Genomic DNA, 17,686 nt, shown 5'->3' with positions numbered 1-17,686 from the left:
AACAGAGCTCTGCAGGTACATCAGTAAACTATCAATCTTCGTAAATCTTGCCCCGTCGATCATTATGTAAAGATAGTGAGCACACGCTACGGCAGTTTTCCAAGCCCTCCACTCTGCCACCCTGTCTTAGTCGCTCATACTCGAAGCACACAGACTGCCGGTCGAAGAGGAAACGTACCAAGAGCAAACACATTTTAACGCAAGAGCAAATACGGTCTCTTATCACACGAGAGCACGCGTCCCAGCGGAGCGAGACCTGCAACACTATCTAGTGAGCAATCCAAGTACTAGATGCGTGAGCGCCACAGTGCCACCACCATCTGGTGAGCGCTCAGAGAACTGGAGTTGGCTATAAGAGTGCGAGACTTGCCTACGGCTCAAGGAGCTTTGCCCCTAACACCACATGGCCACCTCCGACGAAGTGATGACGCAACGTAGTGGCACTAATGTGGACGTCACAGGTCCCCAAAATTTTTACCCACATGATGACATCATCAAATGACACCGTTGATAAGTCAAAAGTGTGTATATTCCAGAGGCAACAGAGTCAATGCCCCTGTAGATATAATATCAGAGGCCGTGCAGAAAATTTTAATGGAGTGCTACGTCTTTCATATTGCCAGGAAGTTTCATATTGAAGGTGGTTAAGTGGATGGCTGTCGTATCCAGTCAAGTCTAAGAGTCGCATTAGTGCAGTTGCGCATGGATGGGTACACCACTCATTTAAAGAATGCCGGAGGAGCCATGCACTTACAAAAAACACCAATGAAAGCACAGGCACACTGATCAGCTCTGCTGGTCCTTCACTTTCACAAGGTGGAAGTCTGAACTTTCATGTGTTACTGTGTCTTGCTTAACTTCATGAATTTCAGTGGTATCATCAGGGTCGTACAGTAGACTGGCGTGCATGAGAACGATCGTACACATCCTCTTAGAATTTTGCGAGCTATTTTACTATTTGATGTCACAACATATAAAACTGATAAATGATTCTTGTAAAAGCCCCAGATGGTAGTACCAATGAATCATAAGCACAGTCCCCTATACCAATGAGTAAACAGTGCCCAACATAGCAGCTGAGCTGCTCATATCTAGGTGTACGCATATAGAGTTGAAGATTGAGAAGTTTTCCAGCCATTGTGATAATAAATGCAGACATATTTCAACTGAATTTGTTTTTGGACCATCAATAATTCAGACAGTTCCCGGCATGGCTAACTAAATGGTTGGCAACTCTATATACACACACATATACACATGTGCAGGCACACACAGGGGTGTTGCACTTTCACACGAAACAGAGCATTCATTATTCTCCTTGTAGGTGGCTGCTTTTACGAAGTTACCCACCGATATATGCTACTTCCATTGCTTCTGTTGAATACACGGGTGATACTATTGAGTACACAGGTGGCACGTTGTCAACATTTTCTATGCGAAGCTTTTGCTTAAATTTTATAAATTTTCGAATGTCCATCAAGAAAAACATTGCAACAAGCATGAAAAAAGTAGTCAGGCCCCTAATATAAAGCACGCCTATGACTTTTCTGCATCTTTGAAGTGCATTAAATTACAATAGCCCTAACCACAAGTGGCCAACATGGCCACTATTTTTCGCTAATACAGTCGAACTTCACTACAATGAACGCTGCTTTAACGAAATTTTGGCTACAATGAAAAATTCACGGTTCCTCGTCGGCAGTCCTTAGGAGTCAATGCATAAATATTGTCGCCACAACAAACTTTTTCTTCTGTCATTCCGCTTTAACAAAATTTCACGATGCAATTCCAGGCTCAGATATTTATTGCGATACAGTAAACACAGTCTTCAACATTTCGACGCATTTTAAGAACTTGAAAATACGTCAACAAAGTCTAAAACACGCGTTGGCACCACCAGAAACCGTCGCTGCTCAGCAAGCATGGGCGCTGTGATTGCTCGATAGCGATGGCAATGAGACTGCTCTGCTTTTGCCATTGGCTTGCTTTTGAGCCGCATATGATCCGAAGCTGAAGCTCAGTAGCTCAGTTCATGGTTTTCTGTCATGCAGCTGTGCGTAACGATGCTTTTTTTGAAGCCAATGCGTATTGTTTCGTTTGTGCTTGGCCATTGTGGTAACTAATCAGAGCAGCTGTTCGTCTGCATTATCAACAAAATCAGCTAGCCTTGAGTGGTGGATGATAACAATGGCATAGAATAAGGCTAATGTCCCCGCTCCACGATACCCTGCTTCAATCTTGGCGTTGTCGGACACCCTTAGATGGCAAACAGCTGCTGGTGTTAACGTGTTAATGCAGCTGCTTGGTTCGTTCATGAAAACGGTTGTAGGCCTTGTTTCAGAGTGCTTTTCACAATGGCCTCGCTAGGCATGGGTGAGAATCGCGTCGTGACCCTGCTGGGAAGAATGGGAATTAGCAGACACTTTTTAAATTTTGAGAATAAACATTCTTTTGTTTTGCTAGCTCAGATCAGCTATATTTTTTCGACTTCACTACGATGAAACTTTCGTTTCAACAAAATTTTTTTCACGCCCTGTCAGTTTCGTTGTAGCGGGGTTCGACTGTATTAGTGCACCTGAGCAAATGTTGAGTCTGGTCGGTGATTTTGGTACAGCATGAAGCAACTTCAACAAGTTTTAGTTTAACCACAGCTTGGCAGAAAGAAAACAAACTGTATCAAATTGGTGCAGTGGTTGCACTTTTGTTAATTTTACTTTCAGAAGTAAACAGTAGTGATGTCATGAACAGAGTACATTTGCCCTAAAAAAAAAAGCCAATCATTGCAAACAGATTCTTGCAATCGATACTACAGTTCTTCCAGCTATTTTATGGAAAGCAATATTTCAGACGAAAAAGATGGAAGTAAGTAGACCATCGAAGATTCGAGCTGATGGTAACATCAATGTAATCTTTCTAGAAAACTGCAAGATGTCAACAACTGTCACCAAACCAATCTTTAAAAGTAAAATCTCATGCCATTAAATACAGATCTCTCAATTCCAAGAGCACTTGATGTGCCTAGCACACTGACTTGAGCTTCAAAAAAAGTAACTGTGATTTTTGCATGACTATTTTATTACTGTACTTTTCCAAACTTACCTGAACGGACTTTGCTTACAACAATTTCTGTTTATTGAATCCATTATCCAGAAATATATATATATATATATATATATATATATATATATATATATATATATATATATATATATATATATATATATATATATATCCCGCCCCCAAAAAAGAAGCATTTGTCAGTGTGATTGCTAAACAGACATAAAGAAAAAAAGCAACTCGCATGAATTTGGGCAGAATTATTTTTCCCAGAATACTAGAGCTAAGTGTATGAGGTAAAATCAGGTGTAGGGTTGATGATTGATATGTGGGGTTTAACATCCCAAAACCACCATATGATTATGAGAGACACCGTAGTAAAGGGCTCCGGAAATTTCGACCACCTGGGGTTCTTTAACGTGCACCCAAATCTGAGCACACGGGCCTACAACATATCCGCCTCCATCCCAAATGCAGCCACCGCAGCCGGGATTCGAACTCGCAACCTGCAGGTCAGCAGTCGAGTGCCTTAGCCACTAGACAACCGCGGCCGGGGCAAGGTGTAGGGTTCATACCGTGTTTGGCAGAGGGCAGTGAAGGCACTTGTCCAAACGACCAGGTCGAAGCAGTGCTGGATCAATGAGGTCAGGCCGGCTGGTTGCAGCCAGCACATACACACCTAAAAAAATGTAACACATCGCATATTATCATACTCACATGCCTAAGTACATAAGTAACCACTATCTTTCATTACATTTGCTCCCTGCAGATATGGCAGCTGTGATCAATGCAGCATCTTTCCAAATACGTCAATGTGAATTCTTAGTTTATACATTTATTCCGTTGTTGCATATCTGAGCACAAAAATTCAATCTGTTTTCATTAGTGCCAAGTAACGTCACTTAGCTTCAATAATGCTTACTTCATTATTGGTTTTACAAGAACCTACATAGATTAACTGATGAACAAATGATTCCTCAAACTTAGTTGTTGTCAAGCTTCTTATTCTTAAAGCGCACCGTGAAACAGTTTCCAGAGACAACAGCATATTTTGAGTAAGTCAGCACTGTGAAAACATCAATTCAGAACACTATGGTTACAATTATCTATGGTATAGGGAGCAATACATCTTTACATCAAAATACATATAGCATAAGTGGAAAGCAACCTCAGCTGACGTCCAGACAAATCTGATTCTTGTTACCAGCTGCAGGACTTCGGTACTGCTTCTACCAGGGAGCAACTTTCATCATTCTATGAAATGATAATGTACAAAAAAGCCAACAACTAAAATAAAAAACAAATTAGCATCAAAAGATTGAAATTCGTACCAGTGCTCGTTTCCACACCATCAAGCAACGTAAGCAGCTGATTAACAACACGATCGGTAACCCCTGTACTGTCATGACCTCTCCTGCAAAAAAAAAAAAAAATTCTCCATTGAGATTACACACACCCCTTTCCTAAATAACAAGCAAGGTAATAAAATAAACTACAATACACACTGCAAAAGTTTTAACTACAGAAAATTCGAACACTGCTATTTTAAAATTCTGCTTAACTTGTAGAATCTCTACAGACATTACTTCGTAACAGAAATTTGACTGAATAAATTGAGGGAGCAACCTTCGTTGAACTGGTTGCAAATACAAGAATATGATGGGCCTTTGAAGTGTTAAAGGTGCCCTGAAACACTTTTTGAGCACGGTCAGAAAAGTAGAGGCTCCCGAGAACGCGCGAGTCAAATGTTATAGAAGCATGCGGCCTGGAATTCACAATACATTATCAAAGTCAGTTAAAAATTGCTTCCTCTTTCCTCAACAAATGACGAAAGATGCTGAAACATCACACGTAGCTTACCCATATATCAGCCATTAGCCGATTTGAACATGGTGCGCTCGGTTGTTACAGAGATCACTAAGAGAGGCCGTCACTTGTTTACGCGTGCACGTGCAATTGCACTGAAAAAATTGCGTATTTGAAGAAAAAAAATAGTGCTCTCGGTCACGAGGCGCACATGACGTTGTTTGTTTGCCCCTCCCATCCCTCTCTGTTTAACTTCCAGTGCTTTCGTCTGGACGAGAGAAGGGAGAATGCGGTTGAAGCGTTTGACAAATCTTTGTAACTCCACTCGTACCGGACGCACTCTTAAAATCTTGGCGGCGTGAACTTTTTGAGTCAATACGCTTTCCCAGTGAATTGATTTCATGGTTACTCAAAAAAGTGTTTCAAGACCCCTTGAGGGCAATGCTACATAGTAATGTAATAAAGGCCAGTGCAAGCCGATGAGCAGCATTTGCTTGAAAAGTTCTTCACAATAGCTGCTGGCAAAGTGTTAGCCTACTACGCCTGCTTCAAAAGCATAGTTTCAAAAACTCCAGGGATCATTATTTTCAGACGGCATACATCACAAACTTCGTCAGACCCGCCTCTTTTACTTTTTTTTTTTTCTGGAGAGAATGCGCGGATCATCACACCACAACACACCGATGCTGCGAGGTTAACAAGATAGAAGGTGAGAGAACTAGAAAGAGAGATAAAGGTAGCTAAGAGAGAATAAAGCAAGAAAGACATTGAAAAACACAAAGAGAGAAGGAGAAAGAAACAGATACAAAATAAGAGAGAGCAAGCGTCGCCATGTATAGAAATATGGAGAATGTTACAGAGTAGAGCGTATTGATTGATATGTGGGGTTTAACATCCCAAAACCACTATATGATTATGAGAGACGCCGTAGTGGAGGGCTCCGGATATTTAGACCACCTGGGGTTCTTTAACGTGCACCCAAATCTGAGCACACGGGCCTACAACATTTCCGCCTCCATCGGAAATGCAGCCGCCGCAGCCGGGATTCGAACCCGCGCCCTGCGGGTCAGCAGCCGAGTACCTTAGCCACTAGACCACCGCGGCGGGGCCAGAGTAGAGCGTAGCATAGCCTTCTAAGACAGGGCTTAGTAAATGGTTGAGAAAGAAAGTCAGGGCGAGGAGGAGGAAAAGGAAGTGTCTTCGAATCACTAGTGGGTAGCTGCCCCCATTGATTTTTCCTTTTGTACTGGCAGTGACAAGGCTGGGGTGATTCACCAGTGAACATCAACATTGTTATGCAGCATTGCCTTGTGGCTCCATAAGACAATCAAGACAATAGTTTCCCCAGGTTTGAAGAGTGATTTGGATGGGGTTTTCCTAAAAAACATGACAAGTTTCCACAGACTAGCGGTCACGTTTGAGGCGCGCTAGTTACTGCAAACCAAAGTTCTCTGCATGTGTTTTTTTATGCTCCATCAATTTTAAGACCCTCATTTGAAAAATTTTTGCACTATGACTAAGTTGAAGTCAAAAACATCTTATTGTACATCATTTATCATAGCATAGAAGCCTAGAGTAACTATCATGATGGTAACTCACCTTGGCGCAATGGAGTCAAATTCGTCAAAAAAGATGATGCAGGGCTTTGCACTATGAGCTCTACAAAAAAAAGTAAAAAAAACGTAAGTTATTTTGTTTTGTTTAACTGGTTAGCTGACTTTGTGGATGTGGATCACCAGGCACAGTTAAGAAAAACTGGGGCTTTATTTTGAGCCCCGCAAATGCCCATTCAATAGATATAGCTACTACACATTTCAACTTCCTCCTTTTCTTCAAGTGATTTCTCCTGCCAGCTCGTGTTTTAACTTGTGCTGCATTAGATGAAGGGAACTGCACACACCATCCTTTACGGTTATTGGGTGTGACATCTATATATATATAAGAAAAAGTGCCACTGTTGGCCGAACAAAGAATGGAACAATAAAGAACAGTAAAGTGTTAGCACTGGAGTAAGAAAAAGCAAACAAAATAAATGTTCCACATAAGCATGGTGCTACCGTGCTCTCTTGTTAATTGGCAAGTCAACTACACAAAAAGGGAGAGGACACATGACAGCGCTGAAAAGAATTGTAACTGCGGTGATATCACTTCTGTGCCTTTAATCCACGAGTGAATATAACTTGAACCTCAAATAACAGCTTTTGGAACATAAAAGAGTGAACAGGAAGCCTGTAAGTACACCTGACTAATTTATACCTTGCAGAAACAGTACAATAAAACCTCGTTATTTCGAAGTTAATAAGACCATGAGAAATCTTCAAATTAAGTGGGTTTTCGAATTAACAGTACATACAAAAAGTGGTATACAAAGAACTTGAAAATTGAAGTAATCAGGGGAGATCATTTGCTGTGCCGACTAGTTTGCAGCTACAAGGGTTATGTTTTCTTGCAATACCTTCTCTTAATTTTGCCGCTAACACAGAGGAACGGTGAGCCTCGCTGCTGCCACCGAAAAAAAAGAACGAAAAAGAAAACGCTGTCGTGATCAACTGGAATGCCCGCCATGCAGTAAACAAGACCTCTTAACTACAACACAATAGTGACGTGCGGACAGCATGTCACATGCTCTTCACTGCGTCAGCACGTTATGCTGCGACTATTCGCTCATTCTTTCTGGTGAGATAAAAAATTTAATAATGGCCAGTGTGGCGGAATTCGGAATATGTCTTGTCTGGAAAACATGCTCCTTAAAGCTTTCGAACTTCAAGTAGGCATTGCAGGCAAGAACTCCACCAGTAGTATAAGTGCACAAGTTGCTGAAGCAACCAGCAATCAGAGGTTGGCATACATAGAGAATTCTGCCAGACTCTCTTTTATTAATTTCTTTACAATCCCAGAAAGAAAGGGTAAATCATGATGTGCCGACATTGCGAGAAATATGCATTAAGTCATCCGCACGTCACCGCTGTGTTGCAGTAAAGCTTGTCTTGTTCTTTGCAGGTGCATATATCAGTTACCCAGAGTCCGTTTTTTTATTTCATTTGTTTCTTTTTTGAGCTGGAAGTAGCGGGACAGGGGTGCTTAAGCTGTTACTCATTACTACTCATTAGCATCAATATGCTTCATTGTATTGTGGTTTCTAAGGGCCATCATTACCATGGATTTGTGACAAAATTTGGATCAGAAATGGACACATGGCACCCAATGTTTTTGAATTAACCCAATTAGTGATGACCACCGCTTCAAGTTATACACGGCAATATTTTGAATTTAGCGAGATTTAGAAAAACAGAGTTTGAATTGATGAGATCTTACTGTAGGTTGTTCTTTTTTTCTAAAGCCCTACTTAAAAGCATTAATGTCGGAGCATAAGTGCTTATACTTTCTGCAACAGAACTTGACAACGAAATATGAGCTAATATAGGATAGGAATTAGGAAGTTCCTTTCTGAAGGCACTCACCTCTGGAAAACATTCCTAACAGCCTGCTCACTCGCACCAATGTACTTTGACAACAGCTCTGGCCCCTACAAAAGATGGCAAAAAAATATGCTATACCTACATGACTTGTTCCAAACCAAAACAACACCTACTGACACGTCGTAGATCATTAAAGCTATAACAGCCCCACAATCACGTTACATGCAATCTGGAAAATTATAAGTGAGAGGGCATTTAACTCTGCCAAGCCCCATGCTCACTGGCATTAACTTATCTAATGTTTACTCATCATTGACTAGAATTTTTCAAAAACGCAGATTGTGATGGCATGGTTTTTAAGAAATCATGCAAGCTCTTCTACAGTACCCTACATATCCATATCAAAATATCAAACGAGTGCTGTTTACAGGTATACTAAAATGCATAATTATTTTAGCTATCCCTAACTTTTCCTAGGAGAAAAATCCTAGGAACATGACTTTGCACATATCAGCCACACAAAAAAAAGAAGGCCATTTACTGTTTCATGAAACAAAGAGAACTGATGATAGCGTATGAGCAGCTCCGGCTATTGTGCTTCCTATGTATCTGTGACATCTTGCGTGAACTCTCGTCTCCTCACGTAACATTTCTGCCCTTTCACCCTCACCAACTATACAGTTACAAAGGACACTCTGTCTATAAAGAAAGAAAAATATTTCCATCTAGCAGATGCTCGCAAGGAAAAGAAATTTATGGCAGCAGAAGCTGGTCTTGACGAAGAACTACTTGGTAGAAGAAAGAGAGCATTCCAAATGTTTTCAAGTGAATTCAGCGCCGAAACTTCTGAAGGACAAATGACCGGAAGCAGACAAAAGTACTCTTGTCTACCCTTCACTAGTAACCCCTTGATTGTTCATCTGCAGTTACCTCAACATAGACAACCAGCCTGTCTGTATTTGATCGTAATGCTATGGCTCTCCGCGACAGAGTGGCACAGACGTCGTGGGACAATCTCGATAGCACAAGAACTGCTGGCAAGAGCACATAACTATTATAGTAGGCGAGTCGCCTTTCGCTAAGGATACCAATGCCACCATTTAAATTAGAGAACCATGCAGACAAAGTCAGCATTTTCATAGCAAAACTTTATCAAGGCTCCAGGCTATGAAGTCATTGACATATCAAAATTTCATCAAAGCTCTGGGGTGTGAACACTTGCCTTCCCAGTCAAAAACAGCAGCTTATGTGCAAGACACTGTAATTACTTGCCTTTATGCTGATGAAGTTGACAGCACATTCTGAGGCCACTATGCCAGCAAGAAGAGTCTTCCCTGTCCCAGGAGCCCCATACAACAGCAGACCAGACAATGGACGAATTGGACTGTTGGCAAACAGCTCAGGGTACTGCAGTAACAATGTCAAGCACAATACAAAATTTAGACAATCAAAATGCCATATGTTATGCATGAGTGAGTACTTATAAAGTTTTACTATAATCAACTAAAAATTATAATTTTTAATAACAGCTATGGCTCTAATTTTAGCATCCAAAGTATTTGAAACTGATGAATATGTATACAAACCTCCCTGTGTATTAACCTTCAAAAAAGTTGTTTTCATGGCTGCGTATGCTGCAGCAAAACAAAACCTTCTATCAAGTAGGAATGGCACTGTCGTGAAGCTACACCTCAAAGAAAAACTTGAATATCTTACACGCATTCCAATTTATAAAGGTTTACTATGCACAACCCTTATTGCAAGTTCCAACAGATATGAAAAAAAAGCCAACGCGTACGCCTTCGGGAATAGCTGAATACAGTTACCTCTTGGACAGTGTGTCTTTCTTGGCGTTCCACACATGTACATTGCAGGCATTGTTAAAAATGGCAGCCATAAAGATAGCGTCGTTTAGCTAGACTTGTTTTGCAGGATCATCAGTATGCTCTTCGAACTACTAAAATTCTTATTCACATTAGTATAATAAATGCAGACACACAAAAAAAATTGCTAAAAGCCCGCTCTTTTAAAAGAAAGCAGCACAGCAAAACTCAGTTCTGACTTTCAGTAATGTTGACAATACATATGTATTTCATAATGACAGAAAAGTCATTGTGATGCTTTGAAAGGGTATGATATAAAGAGATAAAAGAAATTGGCTGATGAAGGTACTGCAGAGCCTAATCCTCGCCACTCAATAAAAATCAGTTGTTTAGCATACTTTAAGAAAACTGGCTCACCTTTGTAGGCCACAGGAAGACTTCCTGCAACGTTTGCTTTACATTGTCCAAGCCACCAGCATCTCGCCAGCGTAAGGTGTGCTCTGCCCTCAGGTTCAAGCCCCTGAGGGACGTTGGACAGTACTCTTCCAAGACGCACTCAAAGTGGTCATCTAAAAGAATGACTTCTCTTTCCAGACCTTTTTTATTAAAGAGAGAGAAGCAGGCACATGTGGCCACTTAGGCAAACATGCTCAACACACAGTTCAGCGACAGACACATCATGAAGCATTGCTACAGGATTATCAAACTATTTTGTGGGCTATGACTAGACTCTTAAGGTTGTGTGACCAAACTTTATAATCATTGCAGACATTACCAAGATACCTAAAAAATGTGTAGCAGTTGAGATGAAAAATAACCTGATTGTATCAGTTTTTATTGAATACAGATGGTCTCATTACAAAAACAGCGCATGCGACACAATAACAAAAGAAATTCAGTATGATGTATATGGCATTATCTTGTCGAAACCTGCAGCATCACAACCTATACAACATGGAACATTCAGAACAAAACAGTGGCAATGAACTCCAGGCATGGCAAGAAAACAGCCTTCACCTACATATGTATCCGTTGTAACTAAAGTCTAGCCTTTATCAGTTCTTGGCTCGGCTATAGCTAAAGAGCTTCTACTTTCGCTTGCCTTGTTTCCCCTTCCCTCTTTCTTTACTGTTTTCAGATAGCAACATACACCGAAAATAAACGCCCATTCTATCAGCTTGTCAGCTTGTGTCTACTTCGCTTGCGCTAATGCCCGGTGATCCACTAGTGATGTGACAGTGGCACAAGAAACAAAGAAAACCCCTGGACCCAAGCAGAACGGCACCTGAGTGACGTCACGGGGCTACAAATCGACAATGGCTCACTAGAAACTGCCCAACTTCGGCGATGAGGAAGACAACTGGACATCAGAAGCATATTTGAGGCAACAGGAGTGACAGAGCCAGCCAAGAAAAGGGCGTCGTTGGTGGCAGGCTTAAGTACTTGCACTGTTGAGACATTATACAAAAGAGTAACACCCAAGAAGCTCAATTCTTTGAAGTACGAGGTGGTTTCGAAAGCCTTGGATGAGTTCTTTGATCCCAAGCATCGTGAGATTACAGAAATTTTGCACTTTTTCAACCACTGCCAGCTGGACGGTGAGTCTGTGCAAGAATTCATTATTGAGATTCATCAAATCGCAGACAACTACAATTTTGGTACCATGCTCGTCCGAAAGCTATGTGATAGAACAGTTTGCGGCATCAGATCGATTGCCATGCAAAAGAAGATGCAGACGAAAAAATTTCACGTTAGAGGACGCAGAAACAATGGCATATCTGCCACTCCGCTGAAGCGGCAGATAACGACGCCCGTAAAATGGCCGGAGAAGCATAAGCTGTGCTTAAAATAAAGGCGCAGCCGCCCACAAGCAAAACGATACTCAATGAATGTGGGCGTTGCGGCAGTGTCAGACACTACAGTAATGCCTGCTGTTACGAACGTCATCAACATTAGAATTCTTCCGGCAGCTGTGATCCCGACAAAGAGGTCTCGACGCATTCTAAGCAAGGGTGTGCAATTAGGACGGGTTGATAACCTCTCTGCCAAGCATGAACAAGGGTGTCAATGGACCGGTTCGGCATGAAGAAAACCAACGAGAAAAAAAAGCCATCGTGACCTTGACTCCATACGAACTACGAGAAGCATTTCAGGAAAGCAACGAGGCCACAGTGCCATCGTCGCAGTCACCATAGTATTTACTATTTGAGGCGGCAGCTAAGACTAATTCGGTTGTCACTGCACCTTCAAAGAGAGCGAATTCACGGAAATTCGCAGGTGTTAAAGAGTAACTCCTAGCAAACGACGAGAGATTAGTCGACCAGTCCTCTTTCCCCCTTTCTCCATAGCACCGGCTGCATGGGGTGGCATGTTTGAAGATAAACCTGTGAGGCAGCCACATTGCTCTACCCGAACACGAGCAGACAAGCTTGGCATGTGTCCAAGGGTGCCAGTCTTTCCAAGGTTGGTGACCTCTTCCCTACCTTTCATTTTGAGCTTCATCCTCTCGCCGGGAGGGTTCTTGGGACCTAGATCAGCTAGGTCCTCGGACGGGTGCGAAATCTTGGTGCCGTGTGCAAAACCTGGGTATTGAGTGTTCGTGACCATACTTGGGCATCTTTTAGACTGTGCCCTTTTCACGTGCATTGTGTGGTGTCTTTCCCTGCCTTCATGGGTGGAGCGGCGAGACCATCAAGCGTCGTAATGGCTGAAGACGCGGACTAACACCTTGAGTTGGCATTCGCGAAAGAAATTTTGTATAATTTCATTTCTTCAACCAGCTCTTATTTACTTGATCACTTATCTGACTTCTTGGACGATGGATCCTACGAGAGGGGCCCACTACCGAATATGAGATCCACTGAACTTGGAGTTGCAACACTTCTGATGGAATAACGCGTGTGTTCGTTGCAGTGTACGTGGTCATTTAGCCCGAAAATGACAGAATGATGAAGCCGCGAGGTCTCGAACTCAAGAAGTCCCCTCGGGAATACGCAGCCAAGTCCTGGCTGTTAATGAAGGGGAAACAGATGATAGCCTGCACACATGGACGCTGCGATCGACATGGGAGGAAACTGTGAAGCCTCTGATATGATGCAACTTCACATGGGAAAGTGTTGACGTATCACTGCTTATTGACACTGGTTCACCTGTCTGCGTCGTGCCCTGTCATCTTTTTGAGCAGCTCAAGTGCCCTTGGGCTCCACTGAAGTCATCATCCATGAAGCTGTCTCGCTATTTGTAAAAATTGCTAGTTGTTGGAGAAATCCTCTTGACGGTGTCGTACGGCGATGCAACCGTAAAATGTCCATTGGTAGTGCTAGATTACTCGAGTGCAAGTTTATGTCGCCAAAACATACTAATTTTTTTTCCGAGAAATGCAAGCTCCCCTGTTCTCAGCCTCTCAGCTGAGCCACCGACTGCACAGCCATCTACCGCCACGCAAGCACTTTAAGATGTAATCTCCAAGTTTCTAGATGTCTTCAGCTCGGAACTAGGCCTCATGAAAAGACCTGTGGTGCACCTGAATCTGAAGGAGGGAGCCATACCCAAGTTCTGGAAGGCCCGATCTTTTCCTTTTGCACTACGCGACAAGGTGTCTGAAGAACTTGACAGGCTAGAGGCACTAGGCATTTTTGTCACTGGTGCCACGTTCCAAGTGGCTGCGCACATTGTAGCAGTGCTTGAGAAGGACAGCACCGTTAGGATTTGTGGCGACTTCAAGGTCACCTTAAATGTGGCATGTTAGCTGAAGCACTATTTGTTGCTAGTAATCAATGACAAGCTGGCATTCTTAAACGCAGCAAGTATTTCAATATTACTATATATTTAAGGGATGCATATAATCTATTTCCGATGGATGATGAATCGAGCCAGATGTGCACAAGATCTTCTGGCTACAACCAATTACCTTTCAGCATTGCCTCTGCGCCAGCCATTTTTCAACTTAGGATGGAAAGTGTTCTACAAAGCTTATAAGGCGCGCAACTTTATCTGGACGAAGTCTTGCTGTCTGAAAAGGCAGGAAAGGACGACGTGCTAAAAGCCATTCCGCAGCGTTTCTGCGAGAGTGGTGTTAAACTATGCCTCGACATATGCAAATTTCGGCAGGCATCTGTTACATATCTCGAATTGATCAGCAGGGGCTACACCCGATAGAATAAAACATTGAAGCAATCGTGGAAGCTCTCAGCGCTAAAAATATTACCGAGCTTCGTTCCTTTCTAGGGATGACCTGTTTCTATCCAAAGTTTTTGCCAAACATATCGTCTCTGCTCGTTTTATTATATCGACTACTGGAAAAAAAATACAGGTTGGGACTGGACCTAAAAACAAAAACATAAGTTTACAAGAGCAATACAGTGTTTGCTACAAGCATGGCTGTTAGTGCGCTATGATACTTTTCACACGAAAGGGAACAGGAATGAGCCTATTAACTTTTGCTCAAAAACGTCGAAAGCAGAACAAAATTATTCTCAACTTGAATGAGAAGCGCAAGCCCTGGTATTTCGAGTAATGAAGATTCGTGAGTATTTTCTAGGCCCAGAGTTCATCCTCATAACAGACTACCAGCCACTGCTGGGCTTTCTGAGACCGAATCAGCCAGCTGCACCACTTGCAGCTGCTCATATACAGTGCTGGGCGCTGTATTTGGGTGGATTCAGCTACAAGCTGCAATACTCTCCAGGCAAGCAGCTCCTGAACGTTGTGGTGTGCACGTATCCCGAAGGAGTACGGCCACCAGCGTGGGTCCGGTCTTAGCGAGCCGCAGGGCACGCATTAACCGTCGCCGTGGCGAGAACACGATACTGCTCAAAGTCGCAACACTTTATTGTGGCAACACCAAACGCAGTACAGCCCGTTGCAAAGGCGCGACGGGAAAGCAAATAGGCTTATCCACGCCACGGGCATAAAAGTACTACCCAGGGTGCCACGAGCACGTCTCCGCGATAAAGGTGATCCACGGAGACACCGGGACCAAGGCCCGGTCGCTCGAGCAAGGGCAAAGGCGCTTGCGTTGGCTTCGGAGGGAGACGGGTCGGCGTAGCTAGGCCACGCACTAGGACACCGTACCGCCCTTCGGCCGTGCGAACGCAGTGGGGCAACAAAAGGTGAGCGTTCGCCTCGGGCGCGAGGCGCCGTCAGCGAAGTTCGACGAGCCCCGAGCGACGGGAGTGGACGGACGGAAAAGATTGCGTGGCTCACTGTTTGCAGTCCCGGAGAGTATCTGTCCGCTCACGACACAGCGCGCGAAAACCTCTCGGGAGACTCTGCGCGCGGCGCCACAGTCAACATCCGCTACCGGGTGAGGGGGTTAAACGTCACTCCGCTCCCCCAGTGCGGCAGACAGCAAAGGAGGGGAGACATGTCGGGACATGGGAACGGCAGAAAAGGCGGCAAAGCCCGCGCAAAGGCAGCGGGCCAGCCTCAATTCCACAACGTACACGCCCTCAGTAGGTTGCCACGAGAAACTTCAAAGCCACCCAAGTACGTTTTGACCCTCGCATGCGTCCCAGGAGGGTGCCGTCTCGACAAAAAAATTGCAGGCGCTAACCGCCAGTCCCCCAACACTGGCTATACTTTACTAACCATACTTTACTAATACGCGAAAAATCTTTTTTCTCTTAAGTATACCTTTTAGGTCCCCCTTTCTCAGCACTCATTTGTTTCTCACTAACAATGAACAAACAAGCCCAAACACATGTTGGTCAGCAGACTGATTCAACCCGGCTCGATGAAACTTTATGCACTACCAAAAGGCTTGTTATTTCACAAAGTCAACCACAAATAACTTTAACAATACGTCACTGTGGCTAACCACGAAGGGTCAACTGCCCATTTATGCACAAGAGGTACAATGTACTAGTAGTCACCACTACCATGATCATCATCCTTCTAGCATTGACCATCACTTACTGAAGCCTCCGCAATAGTGTTTGAAAAAGTTGAAACATGCTATGGCCGTCTTGTGTTTATGTTAGTTTTTGTCAATAGCTTAGTTGCATCGGCACTGACACTCAACTAATACGGCATTCGACAATTTAAGCTTAATCAAATGAACACAAAGTTCCTTATCTAACAAAAACAATTCCGATTCCTCACCAAATACCTATAGGGCTGAGTCTTATCAGCCTTGTGGGGATCTGAGGTGCGCCCGAAGCCACTGCCCGGGCATTTCGCCATTCTGCCGGTCCCTTCCTCTGCCATCCTGACAGCATGTGGCAAAAGATAGCACTATGCGCCAGTTCTCCTGGTGACACTACGCTTGGTTTGAGCTACAAGATTCAGCGTGACCAAGTCACGCGCGCGGGGGCTTTCTCTTCCCTCGGGCCGCACACGTTAAGCACAAATTTTGCTTCTTGGCTGACGTCGCCTTTGCGAATCGATGGACTGTAGTCGACCTGGGTGCGTTGGCATCCTCAGCGGGCATGTTTACGTGTGTGTTTGGTACAGTTTCGTAAAATGAGCAGAAGAGTGATGCCTAGTGCTCCTGTGTGGTCGTATTACGCCAGCACTTGCTGGAGGCCCTCGTACGGGGATTTGCCCAAGCTCTCGTGACCAGGCCCAGTGGTCATCATAAGAGTGCGCAGCATAGCCGCGCAGGATCTTTTCTCGGACAGCGTGCCAAAGCTTGCCTATTTCTAGCTGCAACGTGCTCACAGTTCCCCCTTTTGGTGTACATTCCGTGTGCGAAAGCCCTTTGCCTCCCGCATCCTGGAAGCGGACGTAGTGCTGTGTTTGGGGTGCCGCCAAAGGCAAATAAAGTATTTGTGTGTATTCTTAGTTCAAACACTCTGTTTTTGTTGGATGATGCTCAGCGCCTTCAATAGCCGAGCACGGGCGGAGCGGTGCGCTACATGTGAGCAGGCAACGGTATATGCATCCCTGTGGCTTGCTAAGCCCGAACCCCTAATGAGTATCGAGTGAGTATCGGGGTTACAACAATGGTAAGTATTGAGGTTACCACAGTACGAACAAACTAGCTTCGCCACCAAACATGATTCCATGAAGTTGTTCTGGAAATACAAGGAGTGATATTTCTCCAATTTCGCAGAGAAAGATTTTTCCTTGAGCGTGCGCTCTAACACTATCCAATTATCACCTAGGCACCCTACTCATGGCCCCAGCTTTAGTTTGACAAGGCCGCACGCTGTGCCTATGCATGAAGCAATGAGCCCAGCAGTCAGTAGCATTCTTATGTACTGGATGGTGATATGAGCGGCGATGGTTGGTTTCGTGAATTCGTTACACTAATTGTCTCTTTGCAACTTTGTGGCTCGGCCTGCTTGCACTACCATTCATTCTCTGTGTCTCTGCATATCATTTGCCCGTCATTGTTTTATATACCAACCATCTTTCTGGCCTGCATTGCTTGGACATGATGCCCCCTATGCTTAAGCGACATGGGAGGCTCCATGTCAGAATTGCCCTCAGGCCACCCCTGCACACTTTTTACAAGTGCAGAAATACCTACATTGGTGGCGAGAACAATGACCTTATACCTTTTTGTTGCCGCAACATTATAATGTTAGATTTCAAAGAAAATAAATTCCTTTCTCTGTTTTACAAACTTAGCAATTT

At 43.7% G+C, this 17,686-nt stretch overlaps 1 protein-coding gene across 3 annotated transcripts in view; it reads right to left on the bottom strand.

Moving 5' to 3' along the window:
• LOC142804982 (peroxisomal ATPase PEX1-like) overlaps positions 1-17,686 on the bottom strand; it is a 92,778-nt gene that overhangs the window by 45,827 nt on the left and 29,265 nt on the right. For all 3 annotated transcript variants that reach the window (XM_075891155.1, XM_075891153.1, XM_075891154.1), the window contains 6 exons: positions 10,523-10,701; positions 9,555-9,689; positions 8,325-8,389; positions 6,463-6,522; positions 4,389-4,471; positions 3,633-3,736 (listed from right to left, as the gene is read on the bottom strand). In XM_075891155.1, the coding sequence (XP_075747270.1) occupies positions 3,633-3,736; positions 4,389-4,471; positions 6,463-6,522; positions 8,325-8,389; positions 9,555-9,689; positions 10,523-10,701 (626 nt within the window). The remainder of the gene's footprint in view (positions 1-3,632; positions 3,737-4,388; positions 4,472-6,462; positions 6,523-8,324; positions 8,390-9,554; positions 9,690-10,522; positions 10,702-17,686) is intronic.

The sequence above is a fragment of the Rhipicephalus microplus genome, chromosome 1, assembly GCF_043290135.1.
Source record: "Rhipicephalus microplus isolate Deutch F79 chromosome 1, USDA_Rmic, whole genome shotgun sequence".
NCBI lineage: Eukaryota > Metazoa > Arthropoda > Arachnida > Ixodida > Ixodidae > Rhipicephalus > Rhipicephalus microplus.
This window is presented reverse-complemented; position numbering and strand designations above follow the sequence as displayed.